The following is a 20427-nucleotide window of genomic DNA, read 5'->3' as shown; positions in this document are numbered from 1 at the left end:
TTCCTCATGTTACCCCATTCCTTCTTTGGAATGCATAAGCGCATCTTTGAGAACCTGTTGCTCCTTATTGAGCCGATCGACCTAGTCCGTAGTCTTGCATTGGCATAGTTTGATCTTGTCAAGATGAGTGTGGGCCATCAGGTCATAGCTGTTGGCCGCATAAATATTGTAATACAAAGAAATATGTATGAACTTTGAGGAATAAACAAAAAAAGGGCCAAACTAAGTGAATGGGAAAGACTTACGCAAGAAGCAAGGCTTCGAAGGAAGAAGTTGATGACGTCATGGTTGAGTTATCTTCAAATACCTTCTGGATGGACGGTGGCGAATCAACCTGAGTGAGCCCACCCACAAAAGCTGTAAGCTCACTGCAGCTCTCGAATTCCTTCAGTGTGAAATTGAGGTGGCAAAGAACGCATTCTGAGGAAGAAATGTTCCACGCAACCTGTTTGACTATTTCTCCACCCGCTAGGTAGGTGGGCCAAAGAATGGAATGATGTCCTTCCTCTACTAAGAGGGATCCTACTCCTAGCACTAAACCCAACACCTTGGCTCTTATGTGTACCTTTATGAGATTCAAAACTTCTCTGTCTTCATAACCAAAAGGAACAATGATGACGGTGTGTGGACCCAAGGAGGCCTTGGGGTTGCTGGCGGCCAAAGGAGTTCACATGACAAGGTTGGGCGACGGCGGCGAAGAAGATTCACTATTGCTGAAACCGGTAGGACAGTTAACATAATATACTTTCAGTTTTGTCAAATCCATGTAGGAAGGTTGTACATGGTGTAAAGACTGGCTAGGTCTCCAAATGGGTTCATTCCATCCGTGCTAAATGCAAACCTTACATTTTTTGGATCCTTAGCAAATTCTGGATGTAGTGAATCAAAGGTCTTCCACTGGTGAGCATCGGTGGGGTGTCGTATCATACCATCTATCTTACGGTTCAGTTGATGCCATCTCATCAACTTAACATCATTAGGGTTTCACAACATGCTCTTCATGCGTTCTTTGCTGGCAGGTACCACATCACCATGGCCGGAATCTTTTTCTTTGTATGCACCAATGAATCTAGGTCGACAGCCTCAGTATCAGAGGACCTGTTACCTGTTGTCGGTATTTATTACGACCACAGAATAATCTGCAAGTGCATAGATACCGTTGTAGCCTTCACGTAAGAGTATTCCAGGGTATCGTATTCACAGGGAACGTATATGTATAATCTAAGAACATGATTCATCCAAGGACAACTACTAAATGGTAGGCTGGGAATAGAGAGTGTTCCTATGGATTAATTTTCTTAATTAAGTTATGGTAAAACTCTATCAATTGCTTCGGGCGCCGGCTTACCCCTTATCTTCCAAGGAGACTCCGAATGTGAACGATTACAAAGGACGGACATGGCTGTCACCATCTGCCGCCTACCTCTACGCGTCGTGGTGCTCATGGTATCAGCGGTGATGGCAGGGCACACGGGATGGAGGGAGCTGGCTGCCTACCTTAGCTTGGCTAGGCTGCAGCTCGGCTGGTCCTTGGCTTGGCTGGGCCATGCAGGCAAGTGGCTATCTGGTCCAGATGGGAGGGTGTCAGGAGAGGTAGAAGGAATGGTTTGACTGGGAATTTTAGCCCATGAAAAATACGAATGTCTTATAGGAATTTGAAGATGATAACTTTTCGAAGGTTGAATTTATGGACTATTTTGAGTTTTGAGGATGAGTGTAAATGATGTTTTATAGGAATTTTTGCCGGGATGAATAGCATTGGGTTTGATGGAAACAAATTTCAAAGGAATGAATTTGGAATTTTGATTTGGAGCTTGTTCGAAGGTAAAGCAAAAGGGACTTAAAGGAGTAGGCTAAGGATTTTGTTGAGGAGTTTCATGGGTATAAGAATTTGAAATTTGTGTGGAGCAAGGATATAAAAGAATTAGTTTCTAGGAATTAAACCGGAAAGAGATGTGCTAACAGAATTTAAATGGATTAAAATGGTTGAGATGTTTATAAAGTTAGAAATGAATTTAAATGGATGAATTTGAATTGGAAATAAAACTATAGGAAATTTATAAAAAGATCCAAAATAAAACTTTCTTCTTGCCTACAATTTTGCCAAAAACCCCATAACAAATTCCCTGTATCCCCTCTATAGTGGCAATTCGCCGCTATCAACACCCTAACCCTAGTAGTTGTTGCAGCAGTAGCAGAGTTGCAGTTGTCATCGCCATCCCGTGGACTAGTGAATGCAGGACCAACGCACTAGGGACCAGCGGCCACTGGATCCGCTGGCCCATGTTCTCCTGGGCACCTACAGATACATGCACCCAGGACTAGCAGCCAGCATTGATCCACTGCTCCAAGGACTTGCCGTCACTAGATCCACTCTTCATGGGCACGTCGCGTCTATCGACACGTGTGATTCCATCCCTAAGCTACATTGGACCAAGCTGTTGTCCTCGCCTCCAATGTTGTCATCGCGTAGCCCCATCGGATCTAGACCAAGCTGTCATCTTCGTATCCATGTTGCTATCGCCAAGCCACGCCGGATCTAGATGGAGCCGCCATCCTCACCTCCATCTTTGGCATCGCTGAGGGATGTTGGATCTAGACCTCGTCACCCTCCCCTTTGCTACTGTTAGCCGCCCCGCCACTGGCCTCCGCCGCCACTCCCTTTGCCACTGTCACTAAACAAATCAAGGAAGGATGAGGTGTGGATGGAAGAGCCGTATCTGGGAGAGAGGGTGGGAGAGCTAGCAATAATACAGAAATGCACAAAAGGGACAACACTAAAGGTGTCAATTCATCTAAAATAAGCGTATATGAAGCTTTTTCCATCATTTTGACTCCTCATATGGATCTAGATTTAAAACTAGCATGGTAGCACCTATAACCCATTATAAGTGCCTTTTCTTAAAAAAAAATGGCACCAATAATGTAGCCGAGCCGACGGCCACGCAAGGTAGCCGAGTGGAGCACAAGATAGGAAAGAAATATTCTCGCTCTTATCCCCTCGCATGTCGATCCAAGCCGTACTCCTCTACCTAATCCTCTTGCACCTTCTACTCTTCATCCATCTTTTCCTTTGCCTCTCCCATTCCCTTGCACGGCTGGCCAACGCTAATCCCTCCCCCCTGCGTGGTCCCGTGGTGGTCGACGCCTCTCCCTCTCCCCTGCGCTCGTGGCGGCCAGCCCCTCTCCCTCTCCCCTGGGCGGCAAGCAGGTGCCTCTCCCTCTCCCCTAGACACCGTCGCTGGCTGGCAGGTGGTCAAATTGTTCGTGGCAAGGAGGTCCGACGACGAGGAGGTCTGGCAAGGTGTTCATCTCCACCCTTCCTTTCCTCTCCTCTCCTGCGAGGTGTAGGAGGAGGCACACGGTGGCGGGGGCTAGATCCGCCAGCCCCCGAGCTCGGGACTGCCACGGAAGCAAGGAGGATGATGAGGACAGCATGATGGGTCCATTGGCAAGGGTTTTCTTGAATTTGCGTTGGGTTTTCTTGATTTTTGGGGAAAGGGAAATATGGATATGGGTTCTTATTTGGGTCCAAACATTGTTTGCAACATGATGAACGTTCTTGTTTTGTTTTTGAGTGAAATGTGATATTGTTGATTTTTTTTTCTTCTATGGCTTCTCCATGTATGACTTTGATGTGGATCTTAGGAGGTGCATTGACTTAATTCATCAAGACAAATTGTTTTTTTTTTCTCATCGTAGGTGTCATAGAAGCCAGTTCCTAAACTGGCACTGAAAATGTGGCACTAAAAATGTGGCTTATTGGAGCCACCTGAGAAGTGCAGGATGGGAAATCTGAAAGTTATAGCCGATTCCTAACGGGCACCAATCATTTTTTCTGTACTAGTGGAGGGAGGAGGTAAAAAACAGGACCGACACTCCTCAGACAGATCCGCTTCGTATTTTAAGTCTCTTCACAATTTACACAATCAGTCCTTGTTAGACCCACATGTAGAAAATCGATTTACAGGCGAGATCTGAATAAGATCGTCTGAAATATATTAGGTAGGTTTGCACGTGATCTTTAAATGAAACTCTTAATTGGCGTAGACGCACTAGCTAAATAACTGGCACGTGTTTTGGTTTTGGCCCATTATTCGTAAGGCCCAGTTACACTTTTGACTTTCAGTTTTTCCGTCCGACAGTGCCGGGCACATGCACGTGCTAACAGGAATCAACGAGAAGTGATGCAAACCATTTAATTTGAAACTGTTGCTCCATGATTAGCGATTATTATTAGTTCTAATTTTTGTTTTTTCAATTAGGTGACGTGATTAACGAAAACTTTCAACCCATTTTTTGAAACTTTCAACTCGAATTTGAAAATTTCAACTCAAATTTTCGAAAACTTTCAGCTGAAAATTCAAAACTTTTATATGAAATTTTAAAACTTTCAATTCCAAAATTCAAAAAATTCCAATTACAAAATTTAAAACATTCAAGTCCAAAATTCAAAACTTTCAATTGCAAAATTCAAAAGTTTCAACTCGGAATTTAAAATTTAAATCCTCATGTTAAGTATTTATTAGCACTAATCACATTATTAGTGTCAGCACGAGGGAGGTGGTGTACGCGGGTTAATTGCAAGTTTTTTTTCTTTCGCTAACTAAAATAGGAACTTGCAGAAAGGATAATACCAAACCACCGATTCTTATGTGCGCGTATATTAGGAGGCCCCCTCTTTAAATCCCACGTATAAAAGTCGATTTTTACATGAAAACCGTTATTATATTTTTACGAACGGGTTTTCTAGTAGTGCGTTGTACTTTCCCATCACATTGATCGTAATATCAATATTGGTACTACTACCTCCATCCCAAAATAATTGTAATTCTATGTTGTTTAGAATATATTAAGGTTTAAAAAAAAAGACTATAGTGCCCCTCATTAAATGGTGTTTATGTGAGAGTGGAAAGATAGTTGAGGGTATAATAGGGAGAAATTTGAATGAGAGATGATTGATGGGGCAATTAGTACTCTAGAATTATAATTATTTTGGGACAAAATTTGAATCATAGAAATACAATTATTTTGGGACGGAGGTACTAATAAACGTGGTTGGCTTATTCAGTACTCCGATTTCTGAAATGACGTCATGAGAAAAATCCAGGATATTTTGCATGGACAGGTCGTCGGCCTCTTCAAGTCTTCATGATTTGAAACAAAGAAACGGCGAACATTTTCTTTAATACTAGTACTCTCTAGAACCTGGACTTTATGGGCTTTTGATGAAAAATAAATAAATAAATCCCATCAGTACTGTGGAGCAGTGCAGGTGCAGGCGTCCAGCCATCTTTCACAGTTCGGAGTTCTAACGATAAAAATAAAAACACCTTGAAATTGAACTGAACTTTCTGCCGTTCTTTGATGGAAAAGGGAAGGAAATCTTGGCCGCATTTTTGAAACCTCTTAACTTGAACATTTAGACTTTAGAGTCGGTCACAGCATGCAAATTTAATCTCGGTGTACATGTCGACGTCGAAATTAAACTTAATTAGTACTACGAAGCAGCTGTGTTGGACACCATGCAAAATCTCCTGGATTGAGTTCAACAGAAACAGTGGAGAAAAATAACTGTAATTTCTGTAGTAACTTAGCCCAGCTTTAATTAGCACTACACCAGATCGGCCCATCTGTGACGGGCTATTAGTGACGGACCAAAGTGCCTCGTCAGAGATAACCTCATCTGTAACGGGTTATAATAAATCACGTCATAGATAGGGCTCAAGAAAATAACCCGTCACAGGTAAGTACTCATCTGTGATGGATCTATATAAGGAACCCGACACACAACATATTTAACGTGTCTACATATAGACCCGTCACTGATGACCTCTTATCTGTGACGGGTTTTAAGTTAGTAACCCATCACAAGTCAGATACCTCACCTCAAACGTGTTGTATTTTTATACCCGTCACTGGTGACTTAAAAAAAAACCCCCTACCACCCACCCAGGGGGCCCACCACCCACCCACCTCCCGGCCTTATCTCCTCTTCTCTCTTCCTCCTCCCCACCAGTCTCTCCTCTTCCTCAACTCTCTCCCTCACTTCCTCCCGACCAACCGTCTCCACCTCTCTCTTCTTCCTCCCGACCTCCCACGTCTCGCCGCCTCCCGACCGCCGGCCGCCTCCACCTCCCACGCCTCGCCGCCCCCCCGGCCATCGGACGCCGAATCCGGCCGCCAGCACCTCCCCCATCGACTGCCGGACTCCTCCCCCGTCTCCCCCACTGGATCCGGCCTCCACGAGGTTAGGGGACGTGGATCCGCGTCCCGCCCTCCTCCCGGCCGCCAGCGCCTCCCCCACCGACTGCCGGACTCCTCCCCCGCCTCCCCCCACCGGATCCGGCCTCCACGAGATCAGGGGACGTGGATCCGCGTCCGGGCCACCGGACGCGGCCGCCTCTCGACCGTCGGACGCCGGATCTGGCCTCCGGGAAGCCGGATCCGGCCGCCAGCGACTCCCACACCGACTGCCGGACGCCTCCCACGCCTCCCCCACCGGATCCCGCCTCCACAAGGTGGGGGGACGTGGATCCGCGTCCCAGCCGCCGGACATGGCCGCCTCCCGACCGTCGGACGCCAGCTCTGCTTCCCCTTCGCTTCGGCGGCCGGATGCGCCTCCCACCAGAGGTCGCTGCCGCCTCCACCTCCCGACTGTCCCTCGCCATGGCCGCCATCCTCTCGTTTTGCATTGATATTATATTGTTGTATATGGATTGAGAAATTCTTGACATCCCCTTTCTGTGAATGTGAGCTATGTGACTTCTAGGAATGTGTGCTATATGAGATCTATCGGTTTGAATTTCTTGTGTGAGCAAAGCAAGTGTGACAACGAGCACCACCATGGCAGCGTGCGCCAATTTTTTTTTGCTAGGTTTTTCACACCAGTGACGGGTTGCACGTTATATCTTTCAATTTTTTTTTGTTGGGTTAAAGACATCATTGATGGGTCACAAACTAATAGATCGTTTGAGATAATAGTCACCTGTGACGGGTTTTATATATGGTCTGTCACAAGTGTTGGTCACCACTGATGGACCTTCACCCGTCAAAGGTGAGTACAGTCATCACTGACTACTTATCTCTGACCAGGGCCAAATCCTGACTACTTATCTCTGACCAGGGCCAAATCCGTAAGAGGTGACAGTTTGAGCCCGTCACAGGTAGACTTATCCGGTGTAGTGTAGTCAAATAATTCTATACGCTCACCGGTCATAGAAAAAAAAATACAACTAATTAATTTAAACTTTTCAAAGTCTATAGGCTTATTAATTAACGAAAAAAATATATAGACAAAACTTTTATACACATGTTGTTACCGACTTAAAAGCATCTATACAGGAAAATAGATTACGATGCAACGCGTAAAAATCAACTCTAAAATAAAAATTTTGAAATTCAAATTTTGGCCTCGGCTGAGAAAATAAAAAGAAAATGATGGAGCAGATAATTTTCACCGTATAATTCTTTCACATAATTATATTTATAATTAACGTTAACATATATTTACTACACTAATTGTAAAACGTACGTCATATATTCTTTCATGGATGTGAAATTTCCAGCATGTTTGTTTATATAATTCGCAAGACCTCAGTAAGTTTGAAGAGAGAAAATAAATTATGCCAAAATCACCGACACGGAAGTGGAACCACTCCAGCTGGTCACCGTGCAAAATTTCCTAGCTTTGTTCCTGTCATTTTTTCAGATCGAGGACTTTTGATCGGTTATAATCTAATTGCCGTAACATCGGAGAAAAATAAATACCTGTGTCCTACATTGCACAATTAGTTAATACTTGTATATGTGCTAAACAATAGCAGTACTTGTGTTGTGTGCATGCCCATCTCCGCTTAAACTTATATTGGGAGAACTAATAACAAATGGCCTCTAATTAACACAGAATTAATAGATACAAAAAGAATTTTACAGCTTCAATGACAAGCTACTCCGTTGTAATTTCCCATCATATTGATCGTAATTAATTAATAACCTTTGGGCTAAGGTTACTTGGCTATATAAGAAACATGCATAGGCCAAATAATTCCTCAGAATCAGTAGGCAGTATACAGCAACAATTTGATTGAAGCATTTCTCAACAAGATCATATCCTTGCAAAAACAAGAGATGGCCACTGCTAAGGGTATAATATTCCGAAATTATATGCAGTTGAGGTATTCTCTAGTAGTTTACTTTTGTTCTAGCAATTCATAGACGCATTATACATGCAGGAACTAGTAGTTCTGTGCCACCCCAGGGTGGATCCTCCGCAAAATCCAAAAGGCAGGCGGACATTAATCAAGAAGGGTTAAACCTTCTAGGTAATTGTTGCTTTATTTTTCAATTCTAACTTTGAATGTAAATCATTTTATTTTTTTGTTGCTTTGTTGTTTTGCCGATCGAACTAATTTTCACCGTTCTGTTTTGTTCCTTATTTGCTTCTTTTTTTTTTCAACCATACTGGTTGAATACATATAGCTACTTTTCTAGTTTAAATTTGACTTGGAAGGTAGCTCTTTATATTTTGACATAGTCATTTAAACGAGAAAGTAAAGTATAGTAGCTATATTTGGGGATATAGGAGTACTAAAAACAAACTCATTTCGTGTACGTACCAACAAAAGGATTGCTATATAGTTCAAGAAACTCATTTTTCTAAGTAGAATATTCAAAAGGTTTAATGAGCTGTAGAAAAAAAAACACTAACTATATATTTATTGGCATATATGTATGCAATGGTGATAGGAGCTGTTTTTGTGGGGTGATAATGTACCCAACATTTTAGTCTACAAAATATGTGGACTGAGCGTGAAAAGGGTTAGGCTAAGATTTAATAGATTTTTTAGTTAAAAATATTTAAAGGCTGAGGTGGGTTGTGAAAGAGCCCATGGGCTCGACCCATTACCTTCCCTAGCTGTGTTCTACAGAGATTCTAATCCTATATATATCTTGGCTTGCACATATACAGAAATTTGTGAAAGGTAATCTTTAAGTAACCAACTTGTGCACATATGCAGGACTTGAAGGTTTTAGTACACCTCCTCCTCGGAACAATGGTCAGGGTGCTCACAGCCTCGCATACCAAATCAAAACACTAGCGCCCAAAGCCAGTCAAATGGACTTCCTATTCCAGGTAAGGACTTACGGGGAATTCTTTTTTTTTTTGTATGTTCATGTTAAATATATGGTGCATGCATGGCAAAACACATTGACAAGTCGAATTCTTTTCCCACAACAGGTAATGACTTGACCGGATTGTCCATATAGTTAAGGTATATGACAGAAGAAGATGCATTGATTGTCAAACAATGGTTCATCGTTCAAGCCTGTGTACACATGTGTTACTACAATATCATGTAAATATGTACATAAGTAGTACATATAGTAAAGAATAATGTAAATATTAGTTGTCAAGGTCAACGCATGCATGGGAAGGAAACAATTGTAGAAGTACATGTAATTTGTTTATTTAATTTGTTCAAATTTGTTTGTATATATAAAATGTGAAGCTGTATATGTTGATACCTTTGACAATAATGTACAGCACAATAATGTTGAATAACTCAAAGTGAATCATTTTATGTTTCCAAATATACCAACGAAGGCTGTATTCGAAACTCTAGTTTGGCCCAGCTAGTCAATGGCACGCAAACCAGAGCGAGTGATTAGCGTATACTTAGTTAAGTATTACTCCCTCGGTCCCAAATTATAGTGCATCATTATTTTAAGGAGAATCAAACTCTGTAACTTTTCACTAATAATCAAATTTATAATAGTAACTTTGTGTGTAACTTTAATGTGATAATAATTTCATATTTGTTAGAAATATAACTAGAATAAATTAAGGGTTAAAGTATGTCATTTAAAACCATGTAAAAAATATAGGTCTTATAATTTGGGATGGAGGGAGTACTATTATAAATTTCAAATTGGATTGATAGTTTGGGAAATATGCTCACGATAACAATGAAGTACCCAAACGTGAGAATCCCTTGTATGACATTGAGTTAGTCACAGGTATATGATTTGTCACTGATTTTATCGTGTTCTACAATATACCATCGACTTTTGCTTAACTTCTACGATTTATCATAGTTGTTTGGTTAGTCAGTACTGTACAATTTTATTCAAATGACTAAAATACCCCTTGGATAAAACTTCCAAATTTTGGATAAACATTCTGATGATACTTTAGAATTTTTGTCCAAATTTTAGAAGTTTTTGTCCCAGGGGTATTTTGCTTATTTGGACAAAATTGTACCGTACTAACGTTTGTAATAGTGTAGGCCCATTGATCAGGTGGTAGCAGTTGTTACCATGTTCCACTATGTATATAAGCCTGTGGTGAGAAAACAATGTGGAACATTTTAGCGTTGGATTTCAAAATGTGGAGTATGTGTTTATATTTGTCATTATAATTGTGCTGCCTGCAATTACTTGTCATCATCTTTTATTTAAAAATGAGCAAACATGAGACAATTGCGACCACTGTTCCAGTATAGAATTACAGATCGACAGCAAAAAAAATTCACCATCACAAAAAAAAATTAGACCACGTTAGACAGATCTTACAAAATAAATTAAATAAAAAGAAAGAATGGAAAGAAAAGAAGACTGATCTTACGCTGATCCCTGGGCCTAGGGGCTCTTCCGTGACAACAAAGATGCCCAATTTTGCTCGGAGTACGTTCAATTTGGGTCCCTTTATTTGTCGCCCAGTCCGATTTTCATCCCTTGATCGCAAAACCAGGTATGAAGGGTCCCCCAACCTACAAAACAGTAAAAAAAGGTCTCTCGGTGGTATTGTGCCCGGTTTTGGATGACGTGGCGTCTACGTGGCTCCCTTTGACTAGGTCCTCGTCCCACGTGGTATTGACGTGGCGTTTACGTGGCAATTGGATCCTGGAAAAATAATAAAAAAACTATGGGACCCACATGTCAGCTACACAAAAAAATTTTAAAAAAGGTGGGACCCATGTGGTCCCACATGTCAGCCTCTCTCTTCTCTCTATCCCCTCTCTCTCTCCCCCATACACGGCAAGCAGAAGGACGAGCAGCAGCGGCCAGCGGGCGGTGGGCGGAACGACAGAGACAGGGCGATGGGCGAAGGGATGGAGGTCGGCGGGCGGAGGGCGGAGCAGAGGGGCGGCTGGTGGAAGCGGAGCGGCGGCGGGCGGTGGACGGAGCGACGACGGGCAGCGAGCAGCGTGACGAGAGCGCTGCGAGGGAGGAGGCAAGCTCATCGGGGAGGCCGGCGAGAGAAGAGGCAACGCGCGCCGGCCGACTGGAGGGAGGGAGAGGAGCGGCGGTGCGTGTGGGTCAGCGGCCGACGGGATGGCGAAAGATTAGCAGCGGCTTGCCGGCCTTTCCACGCTAGTCAGCATCCCCGTCTCCTCCCTCTGCAATTCGGTGAAGCTCGATGGCGACGGGCGGAGGAAGAGGTGCACAGCGGACGGCGGCCAGGGACCGTCTCCGCCCCCCTCGCCGGACGCCACATTTTTCCCTCTCCGCGCGCGCTCGCCAGGCGGCGAGGAAGGATGGCCGCGCGCGCTCGTCTGGGCGACGCGGCTACCACCAGCAGCGGAGACGGGGGAGGAGAAGGCGCAGGTGGGGAAGGCACGAGGGCAGCGGGGTCGACGCCAGCTGCACCTGCGAGCGAGCCCTAGCAGACGGGGAGGGCTCTGCGTTAGGGGGAGGGGCGCCGGCGGCGGTAGAGGGGCGGAGATGGCCGGATCGATGTCGACAACGGGCAAGCGAGGCGGGGCGGCGAGCCGCCGCTCCTCTTCAACCCTCCCGCCGCCATGGCACCGTCACTCCACCCACCACCAGCCACCCCTCCACTTCCACCAGCGGCCCATCTGTTCCGCCCGCCGCCCGTCGCCCCTCTGCCCTCCGCCCGCCGCCCGTCGCCCCTCTGCCCTCCGCCCGCCGCCCGCCACCCCCTCTATGCCGCCGTTCTTCCGCCCTCCGCCCACCGCCCCTCTGCCCACCACCCGCCGCCCCTCCACCCGCCGCCCTCCGCCCTTCCACCCACCACCCGCCACCCCCTCTACGCCGCCGCTCACCCTTCTTCTTGCCGTGTAGGGGAGAGAGAGAGAAGAGGGAGGCTGACATGTGGGACCACATGGGTCCCACCTATTTTTATTATTTTTGTGTAGCTGACAGATGGGTCCTATGGTTTTTTATTATTTTCCCGGGATCTTATTGCCACATAAGCGCTACGTCAATGCCACGTGGGACGAGGACTTAGTCAAAGAGAGCCATGTACATAAGCGCCACGTCATCCAAAACTTGGCACAATACTGCCGAGGGACCTCTTTTGCACGGTTTTGTAAGTTGGGGGACCCTTCGTACCCGGTTTTGCGGCCAAGGGATGAAAATCGGACTGGGCGACTAACAGAGGAACCCAAAGTGAACTTATTCCATTTTGCTCTGTCAGCGGCCCATCAACGTAGACTAATAAACCATTCAGCCCAATTCAGCTGTACTGAGAGTTTCAGAACAGCACCTTGAATTTGAATAAATCTTTGTATCATTTTTTCATGGAAAAGGGAACGAAAAACAACAGCAGGTGACATCGCATTAATTATTTCCGAGCTTGAAGGTTCAGATTAATTTCAGGCATACAGCAGGCACACGACGCCATGGAACTGGAAGTTAGTTTTAGCGTCGACATCGAAATTAAATTTACTAAGCAGCTAATGTTTTGTCAGAATTCAAAATTTCTCAGATTTGGGTAGGATCTAACTGAAAGATAAACGGGAGAGAAAATTAGCAGCAACAACGTAACCCTGCTTTAATAATTTACAAACTCAGGTTTAGTTGTTTTGTTTGTTAGGATTATACTGGGTGGAATGCAAAATGCCCAGGATGTTTGCTTGAACGGAACCGCGACAAGGTTTGACCATTTGAATGAAATTTTGTCAGAATCACCGACACCCCGCGCGATAAGATTTGAGCCTGATCCCTTTTCAGTAGAAACTGGTACGATAAATCCATGCAAGTTCGTAATCCTTTCGATTACTTGAATTAGTTTAGTTCTGGGAGCCATATGAGAAATCTCCAGGATATTTGCTTAACATTATAAATAAATTATGTCAAATAACACGTATATGGGGAAGCTGTCGACGATTCAAACATAACTACCACCGTCTGTTTGGTTGGAAAATGACGGGAAAATTAACTTCTCGACCAGCATGTTTGCAACGGAAGTACTAGTATTCTTTTTGTGGGTGAAACTGCCTGAACACAGCCATTCTGTCAACGCAACACGTTACGTACAAAATTTCGGACACCTGTCAAACAATACGCGTACCCACGTGGCCAGGTACACGTTACGTACCATAGCAACTGAAAATTTCGAGAAGTTTTCAGTTGAGATTAATTTTACTCGGCTAATGGCATGCATATTTCACGGAAATAGGAGGTTGCTTCTTGAGCAATCCTCAATTAATTTAACGGCGAATAGAAGAAGAGAGGCTGAAATGCCTACAAATTTGTGTGCATTGTCGATGAATCTTCTCAGAATTTTGATTGTCTTTGAAATGGAGAGCACTATATAAACTGATCCAATACGTTAATTCTTCTCCAACAATAACATCCTCTAAGCATCAATCAGAAGCAAAAGATTTCACAGGCCTGACAAGATCAAGATGTCGTCGTACGGATCAGGTGAGTACTATTACTCCAACTCATGGTCCAAATAATATTGTACTGTTCTTTATATTTCTATGGATTTGCATCAAACCTAACTATAGCTTTTGCCTCCGAAATCCAATTGACCGACTGATGAATTCTCCCAGGATTCATAACTCTGTGCCTCCCCAGCAGGGAACAACATTCTATGGATCTTATGGAGGAAATAACTCGCAATCAACAGCTTCATCGTACCACAATGGTAATTAATTTTTTTAGCGTACAATGTTAATTAATTATAGCAAATACAAACTCCACAAAAACATATATTCCCTTATGAAACAACACTAAAATTAAAGTGTACTGTATACATTTAAACATTATTGGTAATCGAAAAACTTCTCATGTGTTTTTAAGCTCTCCTTTTGCACACCTCTAATTTTGTGCGGCCATATGCGTCTGCAGGATCATCGAAAAGCACCACAGGAAGAGTGCCTGCGCAGCAATATTCAGATTACAAGTCCAAGACTGCAGACCAGTTCTCCTACTACTATAACAGCATAAGCAGCGGCCAAGGCCAGCAGCTGGGAGGTGCTGGCTACTACGACAAGCAGCCAAGTGAGCAAAAACTATCAATCTAATGAATTTTCCCTCTCCTAGCTAAGCTATATCTTAGATAGATGCATGTGAAATCGATATTGGTTTGACTTCTCCAGTAATTAATTAGTTTGTTGTTAATATATGTTTCTTCTTCTCAGGCAAGGGCACGACTAAGAGGTATCCGTCACTCAAGGGCTGATCTTAACTGATTTGGCAGTGCTTGATGCATGATCGATGAAGAATAATCAACAGATTGCATATACTCATACAAGCACCGTATATACAAATAGTCATATTGAGAGAGGAAGTCTGTGTGTTGTTGTGAATCTTTCTGTAAACACATGTTTGAGAGCAGCAACTTACCTAGATATGTAGGGTTGTTTAATTTCTTCATGTGGTTCATTAGCCATTAAATAAGATGTATTACTGATCGGTTAGTGATCAGTTGTATATTGGGAATATCAAAATAATGAACCTTATTTTGGGTTTATCAGAGCAAGTTTAATTGTATAGCCAATTACTAGTTACAAATCATTAATAACTAATCTTATAGCCAATTCATATAATAGTTATCTATAAATATATAATAAACTATTAATCCATATACACACAACATCTTGAAGTTCATGTTATAGCTGGCGACAAATCTATATTCCACTTCTCTTCTCTTTCATCTCTTATATATCTTCTTCACATTATATAATACACTATTAATCCATATGCACACAACATCTTGAAGTTCATGTTACAGCTGCCGATAAATCTATATTCCACTTCTCTTCTCTTTCATCTCTTATATATCTTCTTCATATGAGTTTATAGCTTTTGTAGTCTACTATTGTACCTTGCTCTTAGTACATACATTTATATAGTTTTTTTTGTTGGAGTTCCTAACTTACCTCTCTCTTTTTTCTGAACATACTTTCCAAACTATTAAACAGTGTGTTTTAAAATTCTATACAAAAGCTTCTTTAAAAAACCATAATAATCCAATTTTCAAAAAATAACTTATACTTGGCTCAACTTCTAGAGTTTGAATTTTGTCCCACAAAAAACCAACTTCTACCATCCTACCTACCCTTAGCACGCAGCGGACGACGGCGGCGGCGTGGAGTGGCGCGGCGGACGGGCGGCGGCACGGAGGGCCCGAGCGGCGATGCTGGCGCTGGTCGACGGGGCGGCTCGAGCGCCTCCCCTCCTCCTCTTGTTCCGGCTGCGCCGCGGATCGAGGGGCGGCGCGGCTAGCGGCAGGGCCGATCGAGCGCCTCCCCTGCTCCTCCTCTTCCGACCACCGCAGATCGGGGCGGCGCGGCGGCTCGAGCGCCTCCCCTCCTCCTCTTCCAGCCGGATCCCCATCCATCCGGTGCCGGAAGCATTGAATCGGTGGGAGCGAGCTCGGCGAGGGACGGCGGACGCGGATCAGGCGGCGAGGGATGGCGGAGCTCCTTTCTCCCCGTCGATGGCCTCTCCCCTCTCTCCGTCGGCGGCCGGTGAGCTTCCTCTTTGCGCCCGGCCACCCTCCTTCCTCCTCTGGCTGACGAGATCGGCGGCGTGGAGCACAAGGATGACCGTTCTCTCTCCTCCCTCTCTCATCCTTGATGCGCTGAGGGTCCCACCTGTGATCGAGGAACGCGTAGCCAAAGTTTGCTACGCGTTCCTGGGGAGGCCGCGTGGATGGACAACATGGAACGGAATATTCGCCTTTTTGCACCGAGGCCAAATGCCACGGAGGTGCACTGTGAGTGGCCTAATATATAGCGCACCCTTGCACCAGTTAGTCAACTGTATGTTCGTTTCAGGCGGTTGGAACCCATCCCATCTCCTCCGCACTCAAAATGGAGCAGTCCATTAGTGCGTGATTAATTAAGTATTTGCTAATTTTTTTTAAAAAAATGGATTAATTTGATTTTTTTAAACAACTTTCGTATAGAAATTTTTTTTCAAAAAATACACTGTTTAGCAGTTTGAAAAGCGTTCGCACGGAAAACGAGGGAGAGGGTTGGGAAGAGGCTGAAAGGAACGCAGCCGCCTGAAACGTAACAGTAGTTCACAGTAGTTCTGTTACGTGGAAGGTTTGTTCGGAGTATTATATATGAGTGCCATGAGAAATGTCCAGGATGTTTTCCTCAACATGACCTGACGAAGGTTTGAACATTAACATGAAAATTCTGTTAGCGACAACCCCTTGTACTCGCTCTCAGCTCACTCCGATCGGAGGTGGAAGAAAATAAACAGTGAAATCACCAAGTGTTCGACACAGGAAAAGTTTTTGGTGCTGCGTAGAAACGTTGCAGCATTTTCTGGGTTTACTTCTCATATAAAAGAGCAGATTACATGCTAACTGAAAAAACAAAAAAACAACGAAAAAACAGGGAGGTGCCGAAGTGGCCTCCACCATGCGCGCCAGTACTCCATACAACATGCGCCATCCCCCAGATCGAAGCACTAGCACGATATGCATCCTAAAGACGTGTTCTGGACCATCGTGGCCAAGAACACACGACGCTCACGCCACGAACAAGCAGACGCGCTCATGCAGGAAACCGAAAATAACATGACAAGCTACAGTGACATACAAGATTTTTAGGCACATGATTATTCCACCTAACAATCTCCCCCTAATCCTGACGCCAAGTGACAATCTGGACCACGCCCGCCTTGTTGCGAAATTCTTGGAACTTGATGCACACGAGTGGCTTGGTCAGAATGTCCGCCACCTGTTCGTCCGTGGGGATGAACTCAACATCATCTTTCTTCTCCTCTATGCACTGCCTGATAAGTGATATCGAGTGTCGATATGTTTGCTTCTATCGTGGAACACAGGATTCTTGCACAGTGAGATCACCGACTTGTTGTCGACCTTGAGGATGGCCATCTCTGGTTCAGTGCCCAGCACTTCAGCCAGCAAACGCGCTAGCCAAATGCCGAGGCAAGCCGCTCCTGTGGCGGCAATGTATTCTGCTTCACAAGAGGAAAGGGCCACCACCTTCTGCTTCTGAGATTGCCAAGCAATTGGACTGGAGCCGAGAAAGAACAAAGCCCCTGAGGTGCTCTTCCGATCATCAATGTCTCCCCCCAAATCACTGTCTGAAAAACCCAGCAGACAAATTCCCGTTTCCCCTGATCTTGCCAAACAACATCCAAAGTTCTGAGTACCAGCTACATACCGCAGGATGTGCTTCACCACCAACAGATGATCATCGCGTGGCGATTCCATGAATCGGCTCACAGAGCCGACGGCAAAGGCAAAGTCAGGCCACGTGTGCACAAGGTAACGCAGGCTACCCACGAGGCTGCGATACAGAGTGGCGTCGATGGCCGGCCTATCGCTGTTCTTCATCAGCTTCAGTCTAGGCTCCATGGGGACACAAGTTGAGTTGCAGTCCACCAGCCCACCGATCTTGAGTAGCTTCTGTGCGTATGCTGACTAGTTGATGGTGATGTCGTCACTGCCTTGACGCACCTCGATCCTGAGGTAGTAGCTGAGCAATCCGAGATCGCTCATGCGGAAGAGAGAGTGCATCTTTCCCTTGAAATGCCGAATTTCTTCAGCATGTGCATCAGTGATGATGAGGTCGTCGATGTAAACGCCAATGATTAGCCGCTTGGATCCCTCGCCACGTGTGTACACCGCGTGCTCGGTGGCGCTCCGCTTGAAGCCTAGTTCATGAAGGCGAGTGTCCAGCTACGCGTTCCAGGTTCGTCGGGCTTGACGAAGGCCATACAGAGCTCGGTTCAGGTGCAAGACCTGACTTGGATGCTTGTCGTCAATGAAGCCCGGCGGCTGCGAGACGTATACCTCCTCCTCCAGCTCTCTGTTAAGGAACGCCGATTTGATGTCCATGTGATGCACAGTCCACCCGAGATAAGCTGCGACGGCGAGGAGAAGTCGCACGGATTCCATTCGCGCAACCGGAGCGAAGACTTCATCAAAGTCAATTCCATGACGCTGGACGTAGCCCTTTGCCACGAGCCGCGCCTTGTGCCGGATCACAGCGCTAGTCTCCTTCTTTTTCAACTTGAACACCCGCTTGACGCCAATTGGACGCTTGCCGGTCAGGAGCTCAGTGAGTATCCAAGTGTTGTTCTCCTTGTTGGTATTTCTTACGATCACAGATAGAATCCGCAAGCGCACGGATATACCGAAGTAGCACTTCCCCTATGGAGTATTCCAAGGGTATCAAATCCAAGGGAACGTGTGTGATTATCTCTTCCTCCGGTTCATCCAAGGACACAAGATAAATATGGGCAAAGGGTAGAGAGGATTTCCTAGTGAGAAACAGTGTCTAAGGAAAGCTTAAGTTTAATCCTAACGCGATACTTCAGGCACTGGCAACCCGCTGTTCCCAGATGTCGCTCTACTACGTACCCGGACAGGGAGGACTTAAGTGCTCTTGAGAGCTGTCACCACCTCTACACCCACCTCTAACGTACTGTGGGATACGCAGCAACCACTGGAAATTAATTACCCAGACACCGCGTCTACGCAATTAATAACTACTGTAGTGCTAGCTAAACACTAAAGCAATCACTATATAATTAATAGACTATAGTGAACAATGATCCCGTATGCTAATTAGGAACTAACCAAGAATAATTCTCACGAAGCAAATCTTAATTACTCAAAATGATATTTCTATTGAACCAGAGTAATTAACAAAGAAAAAGAATAAGGACAGGATTACCGACAACTCTGGGATTCCTCCGACATCTTCTACTTTACTCTCTCCCTCTTCTAAGTACACTGTAGAACATATAATGAAGCTAAAGTATACTTAGAGCCTCTTGTAATTCAGCTCTACATCTTGGTGTGTGTTTACAAGTGAGGATGAGAGGGGTATTTATAGGTGGAGAAGTGCCTTGGGAGTGTGGAGATGATCTAAGCATCTAAAGAGCATCTTCTCTCTAGTGTTGCCAAGTGTCGAATCTTATGACGGTTTCTACTGGTGAAAACGGCCATAACCGACATTGGGGAACGGATTTCTACCGAACTGGACTTGGGCCGGGGTGAACGGCCTCTGCCAGGGTTCAGCCGAACCCGGGACGGCTTTGTTTGCTCCGGTTTTCATCTTGGACACTCATTTTGGGCCCCTCAATTCATTGGTATGAATGTTTGGCCCATTTGGAGGTGTTTAATTGGGTTTTTGGGTCCAAAACTCCATAAGTTCGGATACGGGTTTGATTCTCCTCCTCCTTCATGTATATTTCCTCTCAACTTTGGTAGTTTGTCACCTGCATATGAATATACACCAACACTTGTGGAAATTGTTAGAAATAAACCCTACCACTATGTTGGATGTTTTGTAGTTATGGTTTTATGCAGGTATTAATGGTGTTAATTTGGTACTTAACAACCATCAACACTCCTCAATGGATTTGATTTCATCAAGCATCGCTTGTCGCCAGTGTTCATCCTGCTCTGCTTCAGAGAGGTTCGCCAGCTCCTCTGCAGCTGCCAGGTAAATCTCATTCTAATCAAGCTCCACTGGCGCTGTCGTGTCGAGGATGTTTGCCATGCTCCGGTAGCGACGCGGCGCGCCCTAGTCGTCGTCGACATCTAGCATCGAGTTCGGCAGCGACATGAATTCCACAGAGGGTGTGTCTGGAGGCGTTGCGAGCTGCGCGGAGGGTGTGGGTGACATGGCCTCGACGCTAGGAGGCCGACTTGCCGCCACGATGCTTGAGGCCACCTCATAGTAGACGGTGAACGAGTCGTCTGTGGATGCCTCTCCATGTTCAACGGGTTCCCCCCATGGCCACGACGTTACTTCATCAAAGACGGCGTCGCGTGTGATGACGACACGGTTGGCATCCGGGTCATAGACACGGTAGCCCTTGGTTCCCGGCTCATAGCCGAGAAAAACCATCATCTTGCTGCGGTCTTCAAGCTTCTTGAGATGAGGCTTCACCTCCTTGATGTGAACGACGCAGCCAAAGGTCTTGAAGTAATGGCACGGCAGGCGTTCGTCCGTGCCACGCCTTGTAAGGGGTCTTGTTGGGGACAGCTTTCGTGGGCGACCGGTTGAGGATGAAGACGGCGGTCCTCACCGCTTCTCCCCAGAACTTCCTGGGCATGTGCTTCGCCTTCATCATGCATCTTGCCATGGACACAACCGTTTGGTTGCGGCGCTTGATGACGCCATTTTGTTGAGGCGAGTACGGCGCCGTTAGTTGCCGAGCCACGCCCTC

General features: G+C 45.3%; 1 protein-coding gene and 2 long non-coding RNA genes across 3 annotated transcripts; 2 read left to right on the top strand and 1 right to left on the bottom strand.

Annotated features, from left to right (window-relative positions):
• Positions 1-8045: 8045 nt before the first annotated feature.
• Positions 8046-9565, top strand: LOC136351284 (uncharacterized). The gene is made up of 4 exons (XR_010734252.1): positions 8046-8146; positions 8235-8324; positions 9021-9136; positions 9242-9565. It is a non-coding gene; the product is annotated as an uncharacterized lncRNA (long non-coding RNA).
• A 3968-nt stretch (positions 9566-13533) lies between these two features.
• On the top strand, positions 13534-14804 carry LOC4345354 (uncharacterized). The gene is made up of 4 exons (XR_001548154.3): positions 13534-13674; positions 13806-13900; positions 14104-14256; positions 14397-14804. It is a non-coding gene; the product is annotated as an uncharacterized lncRNA (long non-coding RNA).
• Positions 14805-16856: 2052 nt separating this feature from the next.
• On the bottom strand, positions 16857-17599 carry LOC136351565 (secreted RxLR effector protein 161-like). Its single transcript, XM_066303744.1, has 3 exons — positions 17406-17599; positions 17088-17321; positions 16857-17010 (listed from the first exon to the last, which is right to left on the bottom strand). Exons 1-3 carry the CDS (start codon positions 17597-17599, stop codon positions 16857-16859), a joined length of 582 nt encoding a protein of 193 aa, XP_066159841.1.
• Positions 17600-20427: the final 2828 nt, after the last annotated feature.

The sequence above is a fragment of the Oryza sativa genome, chromosome 8 (assembly GCF_034140825.1).
Source record: "Oryza sativa Japonica Group chromosome 8, ASM3414082v1".
NCBI classification, from domain to species: Eukaryota; Viridiplantae; Streptophyta; class Magnoliopsida; order Poales; family Poaceae; genus Oryza; species Oryza sativa.
This window is presented reverse-complemented; position numbering and strand designations above follow the sequence as displayed.